The sequence below is a fragment of the Desmodus rotundus genome, chromosome 3, assembly GCF_022682495.2.
Source record: "Desmodus rotundus isolate HL8 chromosome 3, HLdesRot8A.1, whole genome shotgun sequence".
In the NCBI taxonomy this organism is placed as follows: Eukaryota; Metazoa; Chordata; class Mammalia; order Chiroptera; family Phyllostomidae; genus Desmodus; species Desmodus rotundus.
Window position 1 is genome coordinate 19,305,876 of NC_071389.1, and position 27,052 is coordinate 19,332,927.

General features: G+C 51.4%; 1 protein-coding gene across 2 annotated transcripts in view; it reads right to left on the reverse strand.

Annotated features, from left to right (window-relative positions):
* Nucleotides 1-1,567: 1,567 nt before the first annotated feature.
* The window catches only part of NKAIN1 (sodium/potassium transporting ATPase interacting 1), a 42,108-nt gene continuing 16,623 nt past the window's right edge, over nucleotides 1,568-27,052 (reverse strand). Inside the window, exons 2-7 of one of the 2 annotated variants that reach the window (XM_053921763.2) lie at nucleotides 8,801-8,938; nucleotides 6,908-6,988; nucleotides 5,191-5,388; nucleotides 4,306-4,366; nucleotides 3,625-3,706; nucleotides 1,568-3,479 (exon numbers count right to left, since the gene is read on the reverse strand). In XM_053921763.2, the coding sequence (XP_053777738.1) occupies nucleotides 3,470-3,479; nucleotides 3,625-3,706; nucleotides 4,306-4,366; nucleotides 5,191-5,388; nucleotides 6,908-6,988; nucleotides 8,801-8,938 (570 nt within the window). In that variant the 3' untranslated portion in view covers nucleotides 1,568-3,469. Of the gene's footprint in view, nucleotides 3,480-3,624; nucleotides 3,707-4,305; nucleotides 4,367-5,190; nucleotides 5,403-6,907; nucleotides 6,989-8,800; nucleotides 8,939-27,052 lie in introns of both variants that reach the window. The other variant, XM_053921764.2, reaches the window with a different exon arrangement.

A 27,052-nucleotide genomic window follows, 5' to 3' on the forward strand; every position in this document is an offset into this window, starting at 1 on the left:
CACAGATTCCACGTCGCTGGCTTTGATGACGGAGGAAGGTTAGCCACAGTCAAGAAATGAAGGCAGCCTCTGGAGGCTGGAAAGGGCGAGGAAGTGCATTCTGCCCTAGAGCCACCGGGAAGAAATGCGGCCCTCCTGGTGTCTTGATTTTAGCCTGGGGACACCCATGTGAATTTCCGTAAGGTAATGCATTTGTGTTTTTTAAAAGACACTAACACTGTGGTCATCTATGACAGCAACAGAAAACAAAAACATTCCCCATGGAAGCGTCCTCCAACCAGTCAGTCTCTGGCTGGTCTTGCCCCAGATACCGTGTGTTCTCCTCCCTCCACAGCCCACCTGTCCGCTCCTTGGACACTCGGGTCATCTCTCCCCCAAACTCCTATGCACTCCTACTGCCTTTCCTCTGCACTGTCCTCAGTGCCGGCCACCAGCTAGCAGCACTCACTCCTCTGCCCGCCTGTCCTGTGGGCTCCCCTCTAGACCGCAAGCTCCTTACAGGTGGTGTCTGTGATTTATTTTCCTCTGGACTCCATGAACCAGGGGTGGGGGGAGGTCCACAGAAGTTTGCACAATGGCCTGGGGCATCCTTTTGTAGCCCTGGTTCTTGGTCCCTAGCTGCAAAATGATCACCTGGCGATCTCTACAAACCCTGATTCTACCAAATCACTGTGGAAGAAGGGGAGACAGGTGTGCATGTATTATTGGGGGATGATTTCCAAGATTCCGAAAGTGAAAAAAGCAGGGAGTTGAAAAATGAGTAGAATATATTGTCATTTGTGTGAAAAAATGGGAAAAACAAGTATTTGTATAATTTTTAAAAGCTGACTATCACCCTGGCTGATAGCTCAGTTGGTTAGAACATTGTCCTGATTTGCCAAGGCTGCAGGTTCAATCCCCGGTTAGGGCACATACAAGAAGTAACCAACGAATGTATAAATAAGTGGAACAACAAATTGATGTTTCTCCTTCTAAGATTAATAAATAAAAAAAAATTAAATTGACTATCTTTGGAAAGCTATAAAAAAAATAAGAGAATATAACCCCTTGCAACTTTCTGAATTCTGTACCATACATACATATTACCTGTTCACAAAAGTAAAACTTTAAAAATTCAAAATACTGACCCTAGCGTATCTCCAGAAAGGAGGCAGGATGCAGGATGCCCCAGGTGGGGCAGAGGATGTCTTTCCAAAGCACTGTCTGCCAGCTTGTTCCCAGCCAGGAGCTGCATTGTCAGGAAGAGGGCAGGGCCCGGAAGCAGGGGATATTTGGAAACATAAACTGAAAATGTACTTAACCAGGAAAAAAAAAAATAGAATGCTCTCCAAGGGATTGGAAAGCCCTGGGAATCCACTGATTCAGTCCTGCCTTTGCATTTTATGGACCAGGAAAGAGGAGAGTAACTTGCCCAAAGCTACACAGCCAATCAGAGGAACAGGCCAGTGCCCCAGGAATGTTTGATAATGACAATGACATTGACTTCCAGCCCCTGCCCACCCTCATGCAGGGACCCTGCTGACTCACAGGGCAGGAGGACAGGAAGATAGAGAAGAAAACACCATCTTTAATCAACCCACCTGCACAGAAACCAGGGGAACACTCCCTGCCGTGCAAGACCCCAGTGAGAACTTGGCTGCCTTGCAAAAACCGTCTTATAAAAACAAAAGGCTTTCAAAGCACCAGTGGCTAAACCCCTTGAGTAGAAGGGGGTTTGGGGAGTGGGTGTGAGATGACAGCTGGCTGTGGGTGGGGGAAGGGAGGACTGGAGGCAGGAGTTGGCCAAGTGGAAGGGCAGCAGCCAAGCCTGAAGGGAGTTGCCGCACCTTGAGCTGCAGCCGTCGGTTAACCAGGCTGACCATCTGGGACTGCAGTTCCTTGGTGACCCCTGGAACAGAACTGCATTTGGGATGGTGGGGTGCAGTCTGAGCTCAGGATGTCTTATCCTTAAACAGTAGGGAATACTAGATTGGAGGGTGTCACCATGATGGGGCTCAGGTGTGCACACTGCCTGCACTTCCCCCCAGTTCCCTGATGCCTCCCACCCTCCTTCCTTAGCCAGGGCCCCTCCTATTTCACAGACTGGGAAGCTGAGGCCTGATCCTCCTGCCCTTGGACTCATCAGCCAGGGCACAGGATGCAGGGTGCTAAGGAATGTCTGTGGAAGGAGGTGGGGAGAATAAGCTGTCATTTCTACTTGCTCTAAAGGAAGGGTGCTGGCCCTCCTGACCTCTCACCATGCCCCACACCTCCGTTCTGCATCTTCAGAACTGCTGGACATTGGAGTGGTCATAAATACTAGTGACCTGTGAGCACTGGTGACCAGCAGTGCTGACCAGCCCTTTTCCACTCTCAAACCATAGGTCTTCCAAATGATGAGGTGGATGGAGCTGTTGGGGGTTGGTGGAATTGCTGAGGGGGTACAGGATCATGGGGGTAGCAGCTTCAGGGACCTGGAAGGGGGTGTGGAGACTGAGTTACGGACCCCCTTTCCTGGAGCTAGAAATGTTTGCCAAGGGTGGACAGAAGCCTAGTCTAGGAAGGCTTCCCTGTGGGTCAGGCTGGATTCAGGGCTCTGGGCTCTGTATGTCTGGCTCCCGACAAGAGAACGGGTGTATTGCTTTACGAGAGACATTGGCAAGTGGTGGCAGTGACGTGTAAATGTGGCGTAGATCACGTGGATTCTAGAGTGCCCAAACTAGAAAGGGGCTTGAAAATGGAATTCAGAGACCAGACACTGGGTTTTGGAGGCTGAAACTACAGAAAGTCCACTGTATTCAAGGCCTGCCTCCACCAAAAGCCTAGTTGTGTGGCCTCAAAGCAAATCACTTCACATCTCTGGGCCTCAGTTTCCTTATCTGCAAAATGGGGATTATCAGGATTATGATCCTAGCCTAACCCAGGGAACTGAGAGTCAAATGAGAGAGAAGGCTGGAAAGCACTCCATCTGCTAAGGGATATTTTTAATCATTTGAGGTGGGGAAACTGAGGACCAAAGAGGGCAAGGGCCTTGCCAGTTGTCACACAGAGTCAGTGATGAAGCTGCGACTGGAACCCAGGACTCCTGCTCCTAGTGCCCGGTAACCTTGCTCAGAGCTGGTGAGTGGGCGTGGTGAGATGGGATGAGTCTGTCCACCCTGCTTTTACTCTTGGACGGTGGACAGATGCTGCGTGCTGGTTGAAAGGGAGAGGCTGGAGAAGGGAGGGAGGCCCCAGCTTGCGCCAAGGCTGAGATAAAAAAAATACAAACCTCCAGATTCCCCTCCCTTGTCCCACCCCGCCCCACCCCTGAAGTCCAGGCTGTGAAGGGCCAAGTCCAAGTCTGCAGTAGACCTTAATCAAGCCGCGCAAGCTGCAGTCGGCCCGCGAGCCGCCAGGGGGCGCGCCTGCTATCTTGGCTGGAGCTCTTAGCCACAGCTGTCAGTCTAGCCACAAAGCACGAGGCGCCGGGGTGGGTGCGGGGCAGAAGCTATCCCGACCTGCAGGAAACAAAGGCAGATTAGGAAAGTGGACCCTTAAATAAGAGGGCAGATTGCCCCGGCTGCTCTTCCCACACCCCTCCCCTTTTACCCCGACACTAACGCCCAGGTTCCCCACCCCACCCTGCCCAGAGCCTTGACCCACGTGTACAGAGGCTGCAGTTGTAAATGCGACGTCTTCTGGGGCGCTTGGTATCCGTAGGAATCAAAACCACCGATGAAGTCAACTGCAGAAGGGGAGGTGGCACATGGTTACAAATGGGCCTGTTGCGGGCGAGTTATAGGAGGCTTGGTCTTTGAAAGGGAAGAATCTGGGGGTACACCAAGTTAAGGGCCTTAGGGGTGGGGCTTTGCTGCCTGAGGGATGGGCCTAGGCGGGTGAGGACTTGGAGGAGCTCGGCCAGTTCCCAGCCGACCCTAGGAAGATAGAGAGAGTGGGGGGCGGGGCAGCCTTAAGGAAGAAGTCTCTTGGGGACAGGGCTCGAGCCACTTAAGAGAAGGGGATGGAGGCGTGGAAACCCTGGGATTGGTCAGTGCCTCACAGGGACTAGTCCAGTAGAGCCCCTGCAAGGGGCAGGGTCTAAGAGAGGAGGGTAGGGGGTGGTGCTGGGGCCTTGAACTGGACTCCTGGACATCTGGCCCTCAGCCCGGAATGGGCTGGCTATGCAAACCCTCACCCACCCCTGCCGCCTCTTCTTCCCTCCCTGAATGGCTGTCCAAAGGCTCCCTCCCACTGAGGCCGCTCGGGGCCCTGTCCAGGGTGCTGAAGGCGCGCTGAGGCCTGCGGCCAGGTTTTACCGCGTCCCCAGGGGCGCCGCCCACTCACAGCTGTCCTCCTCCTCCAGGAACACTTTGCTCACGTAGCAGGCGAACACAAAGCCGAACAGCTGCGGGAGGAAGAGGACGAGGCAACTTCAAGTTAACGACTGGGCCTTAAAGTCAAACATACTTGGTTCCAATCTCCGTTCCGGGAGTGTGAGCTTTGGACAACTAATTCTTTTACCTCTTGGAGCCTCAGTTTCCCCAGTTGGATCTGGGCACCTTACTGGCTTGTTAAGAGGAAAGAGAATCGTGTGACTTTGTATGTGTAAAGTGCCTTTGTATATGTAAAGGGCTGGCCCTTCTAGAAATGGGAACTATTGTTATCTTGGAGCCATTCTTATTGTAATTTTACAACTCCTTTTGGTTGATATTGTCATCCCCCCTTTTTTGTAATACACGGAAAGCATATTTTATTTTTTGAATTGATTTTAAAAAGAGAAACATCAGTTTGTTGTTCCACTTATTTATGCCTTCAGTGGTTGATTCTTGTACGTGTCCTGACCGGGGACTGAACCCACAACCTTGGCATATTGAGACAATGCTTTAACCAACTGAGGTGCCCGGCTGGGGCCTGTCATTCCTTTTTTTTTTTTTGACCAAGGAAACAAGTTGGGAGATGGCAAGGCCACACAGTGGGTATATTGGAGATTTAAACCCAGCACTGACCCATGGGGTTGATGCCTCATTCTATTCATTAAGTCTGCTCATTCCCTGAAGGGGGCTGGGGCAGGGGTGAAGGGAGGAGGTACAGGGTACGGAAACAGAGTCGGGCGGAAGCACAAGCAGGCTGGAAGACCTAGGTTTGGCCCTTCTTAACTAGGGCTAAACAAAGGGGTTTGCAGATTCCACTTTTGCGGGTGTTGTGAGCTGGGGAGACAGGAAGACTCACAGCCAGGAAGATCTGCAGGGCGCTGCTGAGGGCTTCAATGTAGGGATAGTCGAGCAGGCAGCCGGTGACAGAGATGACATGGTGGTCCTCCAGGGCCAGGCGGGAGTTCAGGACAGGTGTCACCAGGCAGCCTGGCCCGTTCTCCATCCACCAGGAGCGGTGTAGGGATGTGTTGAAGGTCATGATGAAGTCCCGGTCCTGGGGGCAGAGGCCTAGAATATTGAGCTGGGGTGGGGGGATCCTCCCCAAGTCCCAGGAGACTGTATATAAAGCCCACTTAACATCTGGACTCCCCTGGCTTGATTTGTAGAGGGCATGGGAGTGGGGGGTGGTTGGGGAGTCTGTCTCTGCAGATCCACATCTGGCCAGTAGGTGGCGCCCGATGACCATGCAGGCCTCACTCTTCCATCAACGACAGAAGGGACTGGTGGTACTCATAGGAGCCCCAGAACTTCAGGGCTGGAAAGGGCGGTAACAGTGACCAGGTACAATTTTCCAGCCATTGCTGAAATCTTCATACAGGTCCTTTCGCAGCCCGTCCAGCCTCTCCAATGCTCTCTCTATATGTGACCCTGGGCAAACTTCTTCCCTCTTTGTTCCTCAGTCTCCCTATTTGAAATGCAGAAAGGGCTGGCATAGATCAGAAGCCACTATCCGCGGTGTGCATCCCCGTGTTCCTCGGTCGGTTCACTCACATAGGCCGCTAACAAATACCCACTGCGTTCCGACAGGTGTCAAGCACTGAGGTGTGTGATCTCGTCTATCCCCTCAGCAACCAAAGGAAGCTGGAGTTGTTCTTATCTACACTTACTTACTAGATGAGGAACTGAAGATCAGAGAGGGTAAAACACTTGCCCAAGGTCACACAGCTAGAAATATTAGAGCTGGGATGCAAATCTCCTAGGGTCAAACTACAAACCCGATGCTCTCATTCACACCTGCTGCCTTCTTCATGTCTAAAAATGAAGGTTGTGCTCTCTGGGCTTGCTCATCTCAAAGCTAAATACTCCTACTTACTTCGACATTTCTCCATGTGACATGGTCTGTTTAATTTTTCCTGCACAAACTCGACTTACTCTCTTTCTCTTCTGAAAAATATTGATTGGCACTGGGCTCAAATCTCCGAGGTCTAAACAGTAGAAAGTGCATGGGATTTTCCCTGAACATGCATGGGGCCTTACAGTAGCTTTCTCGGCCACCACAGACTGCTGGTTTCTACTGAGCTTGTTTTTGTTAAGATTTTATTTATTTATTTTTAGAGAAGGGAAGGAAGGGAGATAGGGAGAGAAACATCAATGTGTGGTTGCCCCTCACACGCACCCCCCTCCCCCACAGGGGCCTGGGCTGCAACCCAGGCATGTGCCCTGACTGGGAATTGAACCGGCGACCCTTTGGTTTGCAGGCCGGCACTCAATCCACTGAGCTCCGCCAGCCAGGGCTCCCTATTGAGCTTGCTATCAAGTGGGACCCTGGCCCATCTTCACACAGACTGATCTTCACCCTTATCGGCTCCATCATCATTTGTGTCTGAGAAGTGCAGAGGGGACTAGAAACAAAACTGTGGGGTGGGGGATGGAACACAGATTATTTGGACATGTACAGGGAGGTTTTTTTCAAGAGATGATACCCCCAGACCCACACCACCCTGGGGGCCCTAAGGGTGGGGGATGCGAAAGGTCAGGCTCTGCCTTCTGGCACTGCCAGGCTTGAGGCTTACCTGGGACAGCTGTCCAACCTCCAGGTAGAAGCAGATGATAAATGCATTCCAGCCAACCCAAAGCACTAGCCAGGCTGCATACTGGGGAAAACAGAGGTGCCGTCAGGGTGGGGCCTGGTGGAGTGGGTTTGGGGTATGTGCACGGAAACAGATCTAAATGGACTGAGAAGACATTTGCAGGGGAAGTTATGACCATACGTCACTCATAGAGCACTGAGAACAGTTTACAAATCATTTTTATACCCATTCAGTCTTTACAACAGCCCTGCAGGGAAGGCAATGTCCTCTCTTCAGAGATGACTACTTTAAGGCCTAGAAAGGGTCTTTTTTCCCAGCTCACACAGCTAGAAAGAGATAGGGCTGGCACGCAAACCAAGTCCTTGGGTAGCTAATACTACCTTTTCAGCAGAGAACAGTGTCCCCTAGACACGGCAAAGAGCTGGAGAAAAACGGGCTATTTCCATCCAAGCCCTATGCCTGCAATTCCAGCGGCCGCCACCTGGCAGACAGGGCTGTCTACACGGGTGCCTGGGGCTTTCGGGGAACTGGAGAGAGAGTTCTCGAATCTCGCTCAGATGAGAGAAAACTCTGGAAGGACCCTCTTCGCCCAGCTTCTAGGAGCTGAACCCGTGGCAGGTGGGCAGAAGCCCTGAGGGGTGCTAGTGGTTTCTGGTGGTAGTGGGGCACTGTGTGTCTTTGTTACTCTAGGGCTCAAGCATTTCTGTAGTAAACATGAGGAGCTTTTTCCCTAGGAGAGGTGTGTGAATGGGTCACTGAGGAAGAGCAGGGGACAAACGTGAGCTGAAAACAGGAGTTTGACAGAGACCATTAAGGACCAGGACTTAGAAAACGGAAGCAGGCAGAAGGAGCCAGGGACACCATCCACTCTTGGGATGGGTGTACAGGTACTGACCGCAAAGCCGCTGTTGACCATATATTTTTTCAAATCTTCACCCAAGGATATATTTACTGATTTTAGAGAGAGTGGAAGAGAGAGAGAGAGAGACATCCATGTGAGAGAGAAACATGGATCAATCGCCTCCCTCACGTGCCCTGACCAGGGATTGAACCCACAACCTTTTTGGTGTGTAGGATGATGCTCCAACCAACTGAGCCACCTGGATAGGGCTAGACTACATTCTTTTTGTTTGTTTTTTCAGATTTTATTTATTTATTTTTAGACAGAGAGCAAGGGAGAGTAACATCGATCGGTTGCCTCTCTCACACCCCTAAGTGGGGACCTGGCCCACAACCCCGGCATGCGCCCTGACAAGGAATCAAACCAGCAGCGCTTCGGTTTGCAGTCTGGCGCTCAACCACTGAGCCACACCAGCCAGGGCTAGACCATATTCTTGATGAAAACAAGGGACAAAAGCCAAGCTTTCCTGAAACAACTGGAGAAACTAAACAAGACAAGGCCCCTTCCTCCCACCGGCTTTCTGAGGCAGCATGGTGACGTGGCAGGAGCTTTGGAGCTGATGCTCCAGTCCTGGCTCTGCCACCAATTAGCTGTGTGACCTTAGGCAGCGTCATAACCTTTCTGAGACCCATTTCCTCATCTAGAAAACGCAGATGGTACAATAAACCTTGCAGAGCTGTTGTAAAGATTCAGTAAAGCACTTGAGACTCTCGGCAGAGTGTGTCACCCATAGCAGGCGTATATCATGTTAACAATTGGATTTTTTCCCTAGGAAACTCTTTAGGAAAAATATCCACCTTGCCTCCTCTGAACAAAGCAGCACTGGCATTTGGGCATCATACCAATAGGGCTGGAGGCAAAACAGAGCAGGGTCTGGGCGTCCAGGGTGGGAGGCAATAGTGGCTGGAGGAGCCAGGGAGACATGTGGGAGCAAGAAGAAGGGGTTGGCTGGGGAGGGGCCACGGGAGCCATACCAGAATGAGGTACCGGGAGCGGTACTGCACTGTGCCGAAGATGCCCAGGATGACGGCCATGATGTGCAGGAAGTTGGCTAGGATGGGAGCCCATTGGTAGCCCAGAAAGTCAAAGATCTGCCGCTCCAGTGCCGCCACCTGTGGGAAAGAGCCAACTGAGGCCACGTCACCCGCTAAAAGGGGAGGACGGGGACTCCTCCTTGACCTTGTGGAGGAGGTGGCATCAGCTATAGCAGTAAGGAGGCACACGGCCTGATTGTGCACAAATCTCAGAGCCATCCCAGCCCCGCAGTACCAGACGGATGCTAGGAGGTGGGGCAAGTCTATAGGATGGGGCGCGGAATGAACCCTGTTCATGACTTTGGGGGGACGCTGAAGGGAGATGGGAGCCAGGGTTCAGAACACCTGCCTCCCTGCCAAGAGGCCCTTCCCTCTGGCACCTTCCTAATGTGAGGCTCTCAGTGGGGGGAGTCAGGATCCAGACTCCTCCCCCAGTCCTGCCCAAGGGCTGAGCCCTGGCCCTGGAGGCCCCGGGGTAGCTGCTGGGTGTGAGCCACCACTTCCAAGGTCCCCCTCTCTGGAGGTTGCCCAGGCCTATGGGATCTGTGGGCCACAGAGAAAGAGATTTATTTTTTACTTCCCTTCTCTGAGGGAGCTGTTAGGGAGATCGCAAAATTGTCCTCAAATTCTTCCTGTTTCCATGCTCTTTGGCAGAGCCCAGTCACACTAACCCTGTCTCTGGTCACGTGACTTGCTTTATCCAACAGGAAGTAAGCAAACTCCAAGCAAGTGAAGGCTTGAAAAATGCTCGTACACTGGAGCTTGCGCACTTGCTACACTTGTAACACAGAGGTGACCTGCTGGATTATGAAAGGCTATGTGGAGGGGCACCAAGGCACCCCAGCTGGCCACTAGTCAACCATCATAGTAAGGCCACAGTAGCTCACTCAGGTGCTAGGTAACCCACCAGCTGAACACAGACTCATAGCCCAGACCAGAAGATCTCCCAGCTGACCCACAGAATCATGAGCTGAGTAAAATGATTCTTTTAATACATTTTGGAGTGATTTGTTATACAGCAAAAGCTAACTGATACACAATGCAATCAACACTCCCTTTCTAGGAGCCCCTACTTCAATCTTTCAGCGGATACATTTAGGAACAAAGGTGCCAAGGGTACTTATTGATCTCAAGGGACAGAACCCATGTCTCTGTTTTGGAAGCTGCCTCCCTCACAGTCCATGTGGCTTCGGTGGGGCTCAGCCCACTTCCAACTTCCACAGTGGGCTTGTGACTGGAGCTTAACCAAATACTCCACACAGGCTGATCTGTTCAGAGATGGGAACGCACTGCATGCCCCACTCCTGAGAGTCACCAAAGCTAAGGGACAGAGAGAAGGTGAGGAAGGATGATGAATAAGCAGGGAGAGTGTTCCCAGTGACATCATCAAGGATCCAGCCATGCCCAAAACGATTGTCCCTCTCTGTACTTGTCACCAAGACAGATTTCTGTCAGATGATTTCTGTCACTTGCCACCAAGAGTCTTGCCTAAAATGGGAGGGGAGAGAGAAGGGTCTGCGTGGGGAGAGAGGAGGAAGGCTCTGACCAAGTGGAAAGACCCCAGAAGCTTGCTTCCTGGCAGGGAGGCAGGAGAGGGTGGCGCTGACGCTACTACACAGATGGCAAGGCTGGGCAGAGGCCCAGGAAGCCGCAGGCTCAACCCTGGCACCCACCCACGTGGCGCCAGCATGTCTCTTGCTGGTGACTCCCATCCCAGGGCCTTGCAGATTGTAAAAAGCGCTCCAAGTTCATCCCTCACTGGATACTCCTTGGCAGAAAGGCAGAGCTGAGATCATTATTTCATTTTGGAGAAAGAGACCAGGGGGCTCAGAGAGGGGAAGTGACTTGCCCAAGGTCACACAGCAGGTTGGTGGCAAAGCCAGGCAACCATTCTGCCTTTCTCTGCCACCTGTCTCATCTTGGCACCAACACATAGCCTTTCCCAGGTGGCAGTGGCCTGGGAGTTAAGAGGTATATTTCTGGTTGAGAGTCTGATATTGACCACGGGTGACCTTGGGTAGGCCACCTTCCTGCTGGGTCTTCTATACGTAGAGGTCGCTGGACTATATGACCTCTAACGGCCCTTCTGGTTTTGACTCCAATGGACTGCCAACCTTGGGGGAGAGACTCCCAGGCTGCTCCCCCTGCCAAAGCTCCTGCCCTTCTTCCATCTTCCTTTCTACCCCAACTCTGCTAGACCTTAGGGGGCCTGGTGGTTTGGGGTCCAGCTTGATGCTCTCACCTCAGCTAGCACCTGGTCCTGGCAAGGAGCCACCAGAGGATTAAGGGCTGTGACAGAGTTGCCCAGGCTCACAGTGTAGCTGGGGAGACACTGCCTGGAAATGCCTGCCTATAAGACATGACATCACCCCCATTCCCACTCCGGCCCTGCTCAGCACTCCTCTGGGTTCTCGGGGACCTCACTGATGGAGCGAGCAACATGAAATAGTCACCCCCGACCACAACCAAAAAAAAGGAGTTTTGGAGTCACTAAGTCTCAGGTTCAAATTGTAGCTCTGCTGTGTGACTTAGGGCAAATTACTTTCCCTCTCTGAGCCTATTTCTTCAACTATAGATAGAAAGATAGAAAGTCCCTCCCCCAAGAAGTTGTTGTGAGGAAATGAAGACATCACATAAACTACCGGACAATTAGACTTAATAAATAGTGCTAATTAGTAGAAGACAATAGTTGAAGCTTCTTAGTTTGGTACCGAAGGTTTATTAGTTGGGGGGGGTGGTTCAATCCTTTACTCCAGGTCAGCTCCTGCTCCCAAGTCGTTGAAATAACAGTTGAAGACCCACTTTCATTTCCCTTTTCCTGTATCCAAATCCTCCTTGGTCTTCAAACTACAGCACCATTCCCTCCTTTCCTCGGAAGTCTCTTCACTGGCCCAGCATCTTTCCCCTGAGTATGGACCAACAGCTGTTCCCGTCCCTCTTGGGTGACGCTCCACCGCCACACGCCATACCCCTCACTTGTTCATCTACCCCCCAAGCACAGCCCTCACCCATCCTCCCGACATTTCACATGCCTCGTCCATCCAGGGTCCGTCTGTTACTCAGTCACAGGACGTCTGGTTGGTGGCAGGCCCTGTGCTAGCACCGGGATGCAGATGTGACCAAGTCGTGGTCCCTGCCCTATGGCAGGTCAGAGTCCAGCAGAGGAGATAGACGGAAAACTGGGCGGTTCCAAACCGGTGCAGTTGGCATTATAACCCAGGCCCGAACGATGTCACCTCTCCCTCCAATGGTAAGTGCAGAGCCAGATTAAAGTACATGTATATACTTACATGTACATATATATGTATGGTGTATATGTGTGTGTGTGTATATGGTACATTTAAAATTGAGATTCATTGTCTCATAAGTAATCAAATATTCCAAAACTCCTGCTGTGCCGCAGTGATATGCAGCTAATTAACGAATACCGATAAGAACAACAAAATAGGAGGAACAGCCTCCCCATCTGGTCGCACCAGCTGAGAAATGATATCTAGGGCTGTGGCGACTCTCGGTGATGACTGTCCTCGGTGAGCCTTTTTTACTTGGACGACAGGAACTGTGTGGAGACAACAGAAACCTTTGCAAAAACGTTCAGTGCACACACACCGAGAGACAAAATCAACCCGGGGGACATTTTCACCTGGTCAGCCTGTAAGCCAGGTCAAGCTCTAGCTTCTCCGGTCTGTCTCCAAAGCGAGCGGGTACAGAGGCTTCTGTGGGCCACCGACGCAGCCTCCTCCCTCGGCCTCTGGGAGAGGCAGGCTGGCCACCACCCTGTCGAGTACCTTTTTCGAAACGTGAATGTGGCCAGGTCACTCTGCTACAGAGGCAGCCCAGAGTTTGGGGTGATCTCTACAGTCTCGGAGTCTGCCAAGTCCCCAGCCATGCTGTAACCCAGACAAGCAGGATGGGTCCCCAGAACGCAGTCGCAGAGTGACAGATGAGAACAAGATCCTCTCTGGGTCCTACCCACGGAGTAAGTCCCACATGGCTGCCCCAAGGTCCTCTCTACAATCCGTCTCCACAGGCCTTGTGCTGCTTCCTCTGACCTGGCCGCCCTGCCCCTTTCCTGCAAGCCCACCCACAGCAGTCAGTGTGCTACAGCTTCAGGTCCTTCCCTGAGGGTTCCCCAGCCCCTCGCACGCTGCACCTCCGTGTGCTGCTTTTTCTGCAGTCTTCTCAAGTGACTGTTTCTTTCTCTCACCCCATGTTCCCCCAGCGCAAAGGTGAGGGGTGCCCTCTGTGGTCCCCAAGCTGCTTGCAGAACCGTACAACCCTGTGGCCTCGCCACCCTCTCCCACTGCTGGCCTCCTCACCCACCAGCCTCCAGGTCTTGCCCCTTCTTTGAAAGCGAGTTTCATCCACATATCTGGTTGACTCTGGCATCTGGGGCCACTCCATCGGCACCCCAATCTCTCAGTCTCTCAAACGCCTCTCCCGTGACCTTTCCCTCCGTTCCTTCTCATCTGTCATCACCCCTTGGACTGTGTCATCAACTGTAGTGCCCCGCCTTCAAAGTCACCAGTTCAACAGCCCCACGCAGACCACCCCACTGGCTCCCCAACATCCTTCACAAGGATGGGCCCTGCCTGCAGCATCAGCCTCCTACCCCACCGCTCTCCTCTGTCCCATCCCCCAGTTCTTCACACCCCAACTCTTAACCTGCTGGGACCCCACAATCCCTATTTCAACATCAGCTTTGCCTGCAACCCAAACTTCCCCCCGTACTCCTCCGCCTTTTCATCCCACGTGTCAGGAAACTCCCACATCTCGATACACCCAATGAATAGTTTTCTCTGCTTCCGGAGCATCCAGCACTGCTGGCGGAAGCCGCTGCAGGAAGGCAGGCTGGGTTCACTGTGGATACGTAATCCTCGGCCTCAAGAGGCGCCCGGATGCTGTCCCACCACTTCCTGGCCTTCTCCAGGGAACTCACTCTCCCCAATGACCATTTTCAGATCTTCTTGCTCTCCTCAACCCTCTTGGGAGGACCTGTCTTCGCCTGTCTAACCTGCTCTGTTTAAGGCACTGACCCTCCTCCTAACCGAGGCCAGCACCTCCTCCCGCACTCTGAACCCTATCTTCCGTCTCCTCCGGTGTCCACACCACCCACGGTCCCTTCTCTCCTGTAAACTCAACCTCTCCCTGCCCACTGGCTCCTAAACATGCCTTTCCTATTAAACAGACAGACGAACAAACGTCCTCTCACCCCTCCCGGCTAGTGCCTTATCTATCTCGATGCTCTGGTCTAAAGGTCTTCACAGCCTCCCTGCCACCCGCTCCTCTGCCCATGTGCTGCTACGGTTTGGTCCAGAGGTTAGGAGCAGAGCCAGGGTTAGAATCTTGGTGCCACTGGTGTTTATACAACTCTGTTAGGACAAGCTACTTAACTTCCCTGTGCCTCAGTTTACTTACCAACACTATGGGTGTGATTCACAATACCGTCCTCATACAGTTGTATTATTTAAACTTATACTCCACTGCAGAACTCCCTACCTCCCCACTTGTTTTATTTTTTCCATGGCACTTATCATTGATTAACATACTACCCACAGCCTATTACCTGTCTCTTTCCTGCATTAGAAGGCAAAGTCCACGAGAGCAGGGATTTCTGCCTGCGACATTCACCGCTGCGTGTCTGGTGGCTAGGGCCATGCCTGGCTCACTGCAGGTGCTCAGGTTAAATGCACTCTCCACCCTCCCTGGCCACCCCAGCGCAGCTCATCCTCCCGTGCACTCAAGCCCCTAAACATCAAATACCCGGCCTTTCTTCTCGCTCCCTTAGTCTCAGCAAACACACACCTTCCCAAGCTCCACTGACTACTCGCTCACGTTTCAGCCTCCAGCCCCTTTATACCCAACTACCCATCGATGGCTCATCATGAACTTAAACACGCCCAAACCTGGTCCATTTCCAGTGTTTTGGGGTCCCATGATGTGTCCAGCTGCATGAGCTAGAGAGCTAAACTTTAGGTCCTGGTCTCCCCCTGCTCCCTCACTTCCATGCTGGGCCTGCCATCAGGTCCTGGCTCTCTGATCTGCTGAACCTCTCCCACGCCTGGCCACTTTTCTCCCTCCACTGTCTTCTTTCACCTGGCCGTTGCAATGCCAGCACCCACCCCCCTCCCCTCCAAACTCAAGCCTAACCCACCCCTCTCTTTCCAGAGTGAAGCCTCCATGGCTCCCCTGCTGCCCCTCCCCCTTCCCTTCCCTCCCCACCCCCACCCTGATTATTTATTTATCTGGTAGCTGCCAGCTGAGGGGGGATGCAGTTGCCATGGGAACCTTCAGCCCTGAGTCAGGGCTGCCTCTGTTCTCAGTAGGATGCTCTTGTCTGTCTAGACTGCCAACCCCAGGAGCCCAACACCAGGTGGGGGGCAAGGAATGAATAATGGAGATGGGCCTACCCCAGCCCCAGGAAGCTGGCTGGGGGAGAGGGCAGGGAGGGGGTAGGGCTTGGGGCCACAAAACCCATCAGAAGTCTCCTGTGCCCAAGCCCTTGCCAGCCAATCCTGCAAGTCAACTACTTTCCTGGCCAAAACTCCAGGCCTGTCACCATGGGGCTTAGACACAGAAAGTCAGGGTATCTGAGAAATGATGACAGAGAGGCTACTGACGTTCCTAGAGAATGGCTCGGTCCAGCCTGGTACTATCTTTTTAACTGACTTTAGTTCACCGAGTGCTGAGTTGGGAAGAGTTCCCCATTTGGGATCAGGCAGACCTGGGTTCCATCCCCAGCTCAGTCCTGGAGTTCTCACCCTCTCTGAGCCTAGAAATGTCCTAAGGAGTCAGACAGCGCACATAAAGCTCTCAGCCCGTTGCCTGGCACACAGTCAGTGCTCAGTATATGGCACAGCCTTGTCTGCATCCCCAAACTGAAGCCCCCCTTTTCCCAGTGGATTTCTGACGCAGCTGACAAAATTAAACTCGACTCAGCCCCTCATCCGTGAAATGAGGGAGTGGGATTGAAGCCACAGACACAGAGCTGGGAGGACCCCTGGAGATCTGCTGGCCCAACCCCCTCATTAGGGAGGTGAGCAAACTGACAGCAGAAAGGGGCAGTGACTTGTCTAAGGGGAGGGTCTCCCCGCCCTTCCTGAGCTGCGCCCCCACCTCCAGAGTCCATCTGGGGTCAATGCCGTTTGAGCAGGAGCTGAAATAAACATGCAATGAGAGACTGAAAGGAGCACACTCATGGAGACCAGGTAGTCTTTGTCAGGGCTGGGGAGATGGGCTTCACAGGGATGCAATTCACTGAACAAAATGTTTCTTGAGCACCTACTATGTGCCAGGCCTTGTGCAGGGTATGTGGTCATGAGCAAGTTAGTGTGGCTCCCGCCTCAGGGAGTTCAAGCCTAGAGACAGATACCACAGTCCTCTGGGAGTCGATGACGGGGTTTCTCCGCTGGGTTTCCCACTTAACACACACACACACTCCCTTTGTTCTCCAGCTCCCACAGCCCTGCTCTGTCCCAGCCTGGATCTTGCTGGAAAATGGCCAAAGCAATAACTGTTAAGTGAAGGAAAAAAAAAAAAAAAAAGCTGCAGAACAGTATGGTTCCATTTGTGTAAAAAAAAAAAAAAAAAGGCTCAAAAAAGAGAGACACGCAATGTGTGTGACCGTAAATGCAGAGTCGAGAGCCAGGGAAACACAACAAATGATTGTGAGTTCGCTCTAGGGAGAGGGAATAGGGAGATGGGCAAACTTTTACTTTTAAATATACACACTTTTCCCTGTATTTTGGAATTTTTTTGCAACAAAGTTATGTTTTTTTTTAAGATTTTTTGTTTATTTATTTTTAGACAGAGGGGAAGGGAAGGACAAAGAGAGGAAGAGAAACATCAATGTGTGGTTGCTTCTCATGCACCCCCCACTGGGGACCTGCCCTACAACCTAGGCATGTGCCCCAACTGGGAATTGAACCAGTGACCCTTTGGTTTGCAGGCCAGTGCTCAATCCACTGAGCCACACTAGCCAGGGCAAAGTTATGTGTTTTTTAAAATGATTTTATTTATTTATTTTTAGAGAGAGGGGAAGGGAGGGAGAAAGAGAGGGAGAGAAGCAACGTGTGAGAGAAACACTGATCAATCGCTTCTCTCACGCCCCCAATCCAGGCACGTGTCCTGACCGGGGAATTGAACTGGCGACCTTTCGGTCTGCAGTACAGTGTCCAACCAACTGAGCCACACCAGTGAGGGCAAAAGTTATGTTTTTTCAAAAAATGATTTTAAATGTTGATTCATTGCTTAGACCACATAAAAGAGGTGCTGGAGTGGCTCAGAGGATCTGAGGTCTCCTCCGCTGAGCCTTGGTGTTCCCATCTGTACCGTGGGAGCATCCGGAGCCCCACACCACTCTCTAGGCCTGGTGCTGCCTGCAGCGGGACGTGCCTGCAGGTCCCATGACCTCTGCTGAGAGCCGAATGGTCCTTTCCCCTCAGAAGCTGTCTCTGCAGGCCCTGGTACAGCCTGTCCCCAGGTTCTGCCGGAATCCTCGCAGCTCTGCGTCCCCACTGCCTGATGGTGCCCAGACCCATCGCCACACTCCTCCAGATCCTACCAGCCAAGGGTGCCTTCTCCCCACAGCCCAGTGCAGCTGCCTCAGTATGAAGCTTCCCCTTTCACAGAGGGGACTCGGCAGTCATCTGAGTCTCCTGAAATCACGCAGACAGGAAGAGGCAGAGCCAAGAGCTGAGTCCTTGTCTCTATACCCACTGCTCTTCCCACCTGCCAGCCATCTCTCCAGAGTCAGGGGCACAGGGAGGGACAGAGTGGAGGTGGGGCGGGGCCTGCTCTGGATTGAGTGCCTCTCGTGAGTCACCCAGCCCAGCCTTGAGTGGGCAGTGATGTAACAGCTAACATTTATTAATCTCCAATTAGTGCCAGACACTGTTCTGAGTACTTCACATCTGTTCATTCATTCATTCTGCAAATAGCTCTCGAGTGCCCTTCGTAGGCTAAGTGCTGAGAACTCGGCAGTGAAGAGTGACAACCAGCCCCTCTCCTCGCGGATGGCAGTCTCGCCTGTTCCTCAGTGCAAGTACCAGGACACCCGCCGCAGCCCAGACAGCAGGGGAAGCAGAAGAGGGCGAGAAGAGGGAAAATTGTTTCCCATTAGAAAACAAAACAAATTCTCCCCGAAGAAGATTAATACCCTCTGTCAATAGGTCTTAGAATTGTAAACTCATTTATTGAGCACCTACTAATATATAGCCCCTCATACTCAAATCACATCTCCTAGTCCTACCCCCATTCATAGATAGACAGGCCCAGAGAAGAGAAGGGGCCCACCCAAGGGCACCCAGAAGAGCTGAGGCCCCAACAGTTAATTTGGGGCCAAGCCCTGGCTCTTCCTTACCACATGGCTCCCTGAGACTGCTCTGGAGCCTGTGTGCATGCCCTGGCATTTGGGAATCTCACCCCTTACAGTGCTGTTCCCTCCTCCTCAAGACAGCTCGCCACTCCCCCAAGCCCCCACACCACCATCTGTCTTTCTTCACGCTCTCCCGCTGTGGCCCAGCCCTCCACCTCCGTGGGGCCTGGGGAGCCAGGGAGCAGCTGGTCCCCACCTTCCGGGTAATTAGTCCTCAGAGACCAGCTTGGAGCTGTTAGGGAGGCCCCGGACTGTCTCGGAGGGCTGATCTGGCCAGCCCTGGTCCTGTCAGGAGGCAGCCAGTAGGGCTTGGCCTCAGTTTCCATGGCAACCCCACTCCAGTGACTGCTGACCCGGTCCGCAGCTGGAGGGCTCCTCAGGCCCCTTCTGGGCAGATCTATCCCATTGCACCTCTGAACTGGCAGCTCCATAAGAAAAAAGGGATTGGTAGTGGTCTAATTAGCATATATCTATATTAATTTACATAAACCCTGGGCCTGGCAGCCCAGGGTGATACCAAGGTCAGCCTAAAAAAAACCAAAGGGTCGCTCCATCCCACAGGGCTTATCTCCTCATGCACCATCTGGTCACAGGCAGCACAGTGCAGAGGAGGATCTGCAGGCCAGAGACTCTCTGGGACTCAGTCTCCTCCTCTGCAGAGTGGGACAGGATGCTTATTTCTCATAGGTGCTCAGAAGACTGAGGGGTCTTCTCCATTATTCCCAAGTCCAGGCCCTGCTCTGCCCCCACCAACTCCCAATCCCCACTCCTGGAGCTCCTTGCTTTCTGTCTGCGGGCAGACCCCTCCTATAGGCCCAGCAAAGCCAGCAGGAGCCCAGCAGAGCCTGCACCTTGGATCTGGGGCAACCATGCCACCCTCCCCCTACCAGGCCCTACCCCCCACTAATGTCTGGGCTCTGGAAGGAAGCGGGTTAGAAGCTGGAGGCTACCAGCTTTGGCCTTTCATCACGCCTTGGGCTTTGCCCTTGTGCTGACGTACAGCCAGGGAGCAGGGCCATCTGACCTGAGCCACCCACTCAGCGCGCCTTCTGGAGGCCATGCGAGGAGTTTAGGGGAATGGGTCAGGGGGGGCACTCTGGAGTTGGACCGCTTGGGTTCATCCTCCAGATGAGCCTGTCTCTCCAAATGTGGGTAAACTTCCACAATTCCTAGAGTTGGTGAGAGAATTAAATGAAATAATATATGTCAAGTCCCTGACAGAGTAAGCGCTCCATAAATATGAACTATTATTATTACAGTAATGACAGTAATGAGAAAAAAACCCTGAGACTACCCGGAAGGTCCAGGAAGGGTTTAGACTGGAGGTGATATTTAAATTTGGCGTTGAACTGGCTGTCATAATGAAACACTGGAAACACTCGGGATGTCCCTAAGAAGAACTCACAATAAATGATGCACCTCCACAGGATGGAACACAGCACAGCCAACGACAATGGGGTTTGGAAAGAGGGCCAAGCTGGGCGGAGTGAAAGGGCAGGCCACAGGGCCACTTGAGTAGTAGGGTCCTATTTCTGTGTATAAGAAACTGTTAACTCTGGAGAGTGGGACTGGGGGAGGGGTGGGTCTATGAAAATCAACCAGAGATATTTCTAAAAGGTTTTACATGGAGGGCAACACTTTTATGAAAAAACAAAATAAAGAAGAAACCCCTAGGGAACAAGTGAGCACAGACAAAACCCCAAGGTGTGAGTGAGGTGACCAACTGTCCTGATTTGCCTGGGACTGTGGAGTTTCTTGGGGTGCACCACTTTGAAGGATAAAATCCAGAGTGCCAGGCCAGGTAGTTCAGTTGGTTAGAGCATCCTCCTGATACGCCAAGGTTGTGGGTTCGATCCTTGGTCAGGGCACATATGAGAATCAACCAATGAATGTGTAAGTGGAACAACAAATCAATGTTTTTTTTCTCTCTCGCTCTCTTTCAAATCAATTTCAAAAGAAATCAAAAGTCCCAGGCAACTGGGACAAGTTGGTCACCCCAGATGAGGTAGGGTATGGACGACTTGGGGGGTCCGGGGGTGACTCTGAATGAATGACGTGAGGGGTGGCAGGGTGGCGAAGACCCGCGGCTGGGCCGCAGACCCAAAGCTCTATCCCACTGGCCCCTAGGAGCCAGGGAAGGTTTGAGCAGAGGGACATGGAAGCTGGGCGCCTCAGCTGCGATGCTCGCTGGCTAGGGGGTGGGGGAGTGGAGGACAGGTTGGAGGTGGGGCATCAGGTGGAGATGCCCAGGCCTTCCTAGCTCAGGGCACTACTCCGCCAGGACTCCCACCTTCCTGGCAGTATCCAATCTACCTCCGCCCATACCTCCATGTCCAAACTGTTGGGGCGCCCCCAGTCCCAGGCCCCAGGGACTGAGACTTCCAGCAGGCTCTGCAGTGGGCAGTGAAGGCCTGGGAAAGGGACCCCTCCAAGAGGAGCATTTCAGACAGGATGCGGGGATAATGTGGGTGAGGAAAACCCAGGGAAAACCAGGCTCTCCCAGGAGATGCTGGCTACAGACAAATGGACATTTAGAAAAACAGAAAGGTGATGAATCAGATCTCCCCATTAGGTAGCATCAATGACACAATATAGTTAAGCCAAAAACTCATGGTAGAAAGCATCTTTTTTTAACTTTGTTTCAGATTTTACCTATCTTTAGAGAGAGGAGAAGAGAGAGAGAAAGAGAGGGCGAGGAACATCAGTGTGCAAAAGAAACATTGACTGGTTGCCTCTCTCATGCCCCAAACCAGTGACCAGCCAGCAACCCAGGCATGTGCCCAGACCGGGAATCGAACCTACGACCTTTCAGTTCACAGGATGATGCCCAACCCACTGAGCCACATCAGTCAGAGCTGCAGAAAGCATCTTAATGGAGCAGACACTTAGGCAGGGAGAATTAAATAAGGAGGCATTGAGAGTTTCGGGGGTGGCTATAAGGATGGAGTTGGGGTAGAAAAAACCAGAAGGTAGACAAAAACAATTGGGTGTTAACATCTGCTCAGCATGGGACTGAGGTCTGAGCCCAGTAGTTAGCAGCTTGTGCTCTGGGAGTCAGGCAGACCTGGGATGGAGTCCCAGCTCTCACTTACCCACTTTGGATCTGGGAAAGTCATTTCCTGAAGCCTCAGTTTCCTCATCTATAAAATGGGAATATAACTAATACTAATACCTGGGGCTGTGTAAGGATTCAGTGAGGTAATGTGAGTAAAGGACTTTGCATATAGTAAGTGTTCAGTAAAGTATCGTTAATTGGACAGGCCACTTTCCCTGTCTGCATCTTGATTTCTCACCGGCAAAAACAGGATGGCAACGTCCTGTCTTCTTCACAGAGAAATTAGAGATCAAATAAGATCACAACCGTGAAAGCAATTTATATACTCTAATGTGCTTTTTCAACTGTAAAGTACTGTGCCCATATTACTAGGATAATTATTAAGTCCTTGGTCTCATACCAAGGTCAGATTCTTGTTGCTTTTTGGAGAAACTATACAGGGTAGTGGTTAAAAGTGTGGCCTAGGAGCCAGGCTATCGGGGCTTGAACGCTACCTTTAATACTTATTAGCTGTGTGACCTTCAGCAAGTCACTTAACCTCTCTGTGCTTTAATACCTCCATATATAAAATGGGAATAATAAAAACAGTGCCTATCTCACGGGGTTGTTGTGAGGCCTAAATGAGGGAATACGTGTAAAGTGCTCAGGACTCTGCCTGGCCCGGAGCCACGGGTAGAAGAAGCCACATTAGCTTTGATGATGTCACCCACAGTGAAGATTCTGGGCCTGTGTCCCCACAGAGGACCCATGTTCTGAAGGAGAAGAGACACAGCTGTCCTGGTGTGCAGGCCCCTTGGAGGCCTGGTGGGACTCCGCCCACCTCCAGCTGGCCCCTTGCTCTACCCTTTCTCTCCTTATTCACCCACAAGCATTCACGGCACAGCCCTCCCTGGGGGCAGAGACGATGGACTTCAAGTGCCAGTGTCGCACAAGCCCACACAGCAGGGACCTCCCTTCGGGGACTGGCGGTGAGCCTGCCCTGGCATGCGCTGTGTCCACTTCGCTTACTCCTCTCCGCTCTTGAGCGGTGTTATTTCCACATGTGGAAACAGAGGCCCAGGGAGCAGGGTAACAGACCCTGGATTGCACAGCAGGTGTGTGGCAGAGGCAGGATTTGAACACAGACCTGTGGGCTCTGATGCCTGCCCACCACCACCCTGCATTTCCCCATTAGCTCTTCTGGTCCACCGTTGGCTGCGGGGCCTGCACAGCATCCCCACTGTGGCCTGACCCCCTTACTGCTGAAACCGGCAACCCTCCCCAGGGATCTACTAGTGCCCCCAATGGCGCTGAGATGTGTTCTGTTCAAATCCACCCTTTACTAGCCACGTGACTGCCAGCAACTGCCTAAACCACCCTTACGTCTCAGTTTCCTCATCCATAACAAGGAAAAGACGAAAACCTAACTTTTGGAGTTGACATTAAAGGATGCAAAATATGGCATTTGGCACAGAAGAGGCACCTGACAAATGCCATTCTTTCATCAGCTCTGAGTCCAATCGTCCCCCCCTCCCCAAGCCACTCTCCACACTGTGCTCCTGTGTTCTGACCTAGCTCAGCCGCCGCCAAAGCTTTCTCACTCCTGGCTTCCTCCTTTGGGGAAGGTTTCTTTTTCTGAAGGCCTTTCTTCCTCGCTCATGAAACAACACAGACAGGGCTCCCTGAAGCCCTTTGGCTATCTCCCCAAGCAGGGTGGCCTGCTTGCTTCCCAACACCCGTGGAAACCTCTCACATGGGGACACAGTTTGCTGGGCCTCAGGGCTCCCTCCCAACGCTCCCCAGAAGCTGACCGGGGCTCCCTCACAACTGCCAGCCTTTGGTCGTGGTTGGCCCGGGCCTGTAGCAGAGGTGCTCCCACAGATACCGGACCAGGTGCTGCCCTGCCAAACTCTCCTGACTTTCCGTGGCTCATCCTTACTGGGCTCTGGTTTGAGTCTGGGGCAGCCTGTCAGACTCAGAAGTATGTTGCTGAGACCTTAGGCAAATCTTGTGGACTTTAGGGCCTCCGTTTTCTTACCTGTAAAATGGGAATTGTAATCCCCACCCTTCTTGCCTCCTGGGTTAAGGGTAGATCCAATAGGATAACTGGGATCATGAAACCACCAAGCTCTCCCCTCATAGGGGAGACCCCCAGGGCTCACGCTCCCTGTTCCAATTGGGCCCAAAGTAGCAGTATAGTAGTGTACAGGCCCCATGTCCTTCCCACTTGAGCATCCCCAACAGCTGGAAGAGAGGACTCTTCTGCGAGTCTGTTTTATCTGAAACGAATATGCATCCAGCATTCTACTCTGATACAGAGCCTCTTCAGTTACTTTCGCTGGAAATCAGGATAGAATCGATGCTCTGCACAGGTGCATAGCATCTGTATCCTGTGGCTTAATGTCCTCCTCCCCCAACCTGGCAGGTACAGGACCTGCAATCTGAGATGCTATCGGACTGGGTACAATCCTGTCTCCACCACTTACTTACAGGCCACACGGCTAGTAAGCCGCTGAGCATGGCTGAGGCTGTTTTCTCATCTGAGATGGGGATAACTTGTATCAAACTTAAAGCTAGGCCAGGGTGAGGCTGATAGGAGTGAAAAGAAAGGATCCACGCCTGAGGTCAAGGCCATGGCCAGCGGGAGTCATTGTAGGAAGAGTCTTAAGAAGACTGGCTCTACTGGTCATTAGTAGCCACAGTACTAGCTGCTGGAGATACAGTAGCGAGCAAAAGCAAAAACAGACCCAGCCCCTTTCATGATATAAACACTCAACAAAATGGGAACAGAAGGGAACTTTCTCAAACTGGTTAAGGGCATGTATGAAAAGCCCACAGCCAACGCCATACTCAATGATGAAAAGTCTGAATGTGTTGCCCCTAATTTCAGGAACAAAGGCAAGAATGCCCGCTCTCCTCCCTTCTGTTCGACAGTGTATTGAAGGCTCCAGCCAGGACAATGAGGCAAGAAAAAGAAATCAATCAAAGGCATCTGGATCGGAAAGGAAGAAGTAAAACTAGATTTATATGCAGATGACATGATCTTGTACATAGAAAACCCTAAAGAATCTATGAAAAACTTAGAGCTACTAAGTTACATCAGCAATCTTGCAAGATCTAAGATCAATACTCAAAAATCAGTTGTATTTCTATACATTAGCTATAAGCAATCCAAAATTGAATGAAGAAAATTCCCTCAACAATAGCATCAAAAAGAATGAAGTGCTTAGGATAAATTTAACCAAGGAGGTGAAAGATTTATACACTGAAAACTATAAATATTGTTGAAAGAAGTTAAATAAATAGAAAGGCATTCAATGTTCATGGATTGGAACACTTAATATTGTTACGCTGGCAATATTTCCAAATTGATCTTATAAATTCAATACAATCTCTGTTAAAATTCCAACTACATTTTTTCTTTTTTTTTTTTCAGAAATGGTTAAGCTGGTCCTAAAATTCATATAGAAACATAAGGGACCCAGAATAGCCAAAATAATCCTGACAAAGAACAAAGTTGGAGGCCTTATATTTCTTGATTTCCAACACAGACGGCACCGCAGTCATCACGACAGTATGGTAGGGACAAAAGGTTAGGTATATAGACTAACGGGACAGAATTGACAGTCCAACAATAAGCCCGTAGATGTAGAGCTCACTGATTTTCACCAAGGGTGCCGAGACGGCTCAACGCAGAAAGCAGCCTTTTCTACAAACCGTGCTGCGACATGCAAAAGAATTAGGTTAGACCCCTACCTCACACCACACAGAAAAGCTAACTCAAAGTGGATCACAGACCTACTTACTGTAAGAGCTAAAACTCTAAAACTCTTAGGAGAGCCCATAGGCATAAATCTGAGGGACCTGGGAATAGGTAGACTGTGTCCTACTGTGTATAATGTGCACTTTTTTGCCCAAATTTTTGAGGGAAAAGTAAGGATGTGCATTATACATGGGTAGTATTAATTCTATATCTATATAAATGTTTTTAATTCTTTTAAAAATTTCTTGTACCTTGTATCTGTTCATGTGTTTTATAATTGTTCCATAAAATTTCTTGTAACATATGTTCAAAAATAAATTCCTTATGACACACAAAAACAAGTATCTAAATATAGATAAATAAATGATTGAATTTATTAAAAAATTAAAACGAAAGATTTTTTTTCTTGAATGTCTGGGCCAAAAAGCATGGGTGTGCATTATACCTGGTAAAACGTGTTACGTCTTAGATATGATACCGAAAACACAAGCAGCCAAAGAAAAACTAGATAAACTGGACATCGTCAAAATAAAAACTCGAACATCGAAGGGTGCTGTCGAGCCAGGGAAGAGTCAGCCCACAGAATGGGAGAAAATGTCTTCAAGTCATAGACGTGATAAGGGTCTGGAATCCAGAATCATACGAACCCTTACTCCTCAACAATAGAGTAAGAAACAACCCAATTAAAAAATGGGCAAAAGGTTCGAATAGAAACGTCTCCAAAGAGAAGACGCAAGTGGCCGATGAGCACATGAAGAAGTGCTCAACATCACTGGTCAACAGGGAAATGAGAATCAAAACCACAGATGCTATTTTACACCCAGGAAGCTAGCTCAAAGGAAGAAGGCGGGTCATGACAAATTTGGGTGAGGACACAGAGACGGTGGAACCCTCGTGCATCGCTGGTGGGAATAGAAAACGGTGCAGCCGCTGCGGCATACAGGCTGGTTCCTCGAAAAATTAAACACAGTGGTCACAGGGCCCAGTAGTTTCACTTCTAGTAGATGCCTGAGAACTGGAAACAGGTCACGGAGAACTGCTCCAGGGGTGCCGCAGCGGCATTATTCCAAAGGTGGAAACAACGGGCTGATCGACGGACAAACGGTGGCCTGGCCACATGCGGACGGTTAGCCACAGAAGGGAACGAAGTACTGCCACACGCTGCAACACGAGCGAATCTTAAAAACACCAAAAACGCCAAAAACACCACGCTACGTGAAAGAAGTCGGTCAGAGAGGCCACATGTGGCATGCTCGCACCTCCACACGATGTCTGAACACGCAGACCCAGGGACAGGGGAAGTAGACTCCCGGTGGCCGAGGGCGGGCAGGAGGGGAACGGGCGGGACTGCGGTGGGTCTGGGGCTGTTTCTGGAGGAGGAAGATGTTCTGGGGTTAGAGACGGTGGTGATGGTTGCACATATTCTGTGAGCATACTGGAAACCACTGACTTTCATACTTCAAAATGGTGAGCTTTATGGTGTATAAATCATACCTCAATAAAGAATAAGGAGAAGGAGGAGGAGAAGGAAGGGGGAAGAAGAGGAGGAGGAGAAAAACCTCAGACACAGCTCTTGTCCTCACGGGGCTTTCATGCGGCAGGGGTGGGGGGAGAGAAAACCAAACACACACACAGAGCAAAACACTGTTGCACTAACTGCTCGGAAGGAGAGGTGCCGAGAATGAGAGCCGTGATGGAACTGGTCGAGGAAGACGTGCTAGAGGAAGCAGTCTGAAGGAAGAGGGTTTATCGAGAGGAAAAGCCTGGGGAGGAGGAGAGAGCGTGTGCCTAGTGCCTGTGGTGGGAGGGAGCTTGGCCAGTAGAAGGATCTGGAAAAGATCCCCATGGCTAGGGCAAGGGAAACGGAAGGGAGGGGGGTCCCAGAGGGAAGGGTGGGAAGGGAATCTGTGTCCCACGCCCAGAGGCCAGTGGGGCAGGGTCCGAGGCTGAGCAGGAAGAGAGCTGACAGCTGGAGAGGGGGCACCAGGCCCTCCAGGTGCCTCCTTCCATCAAGCGTCA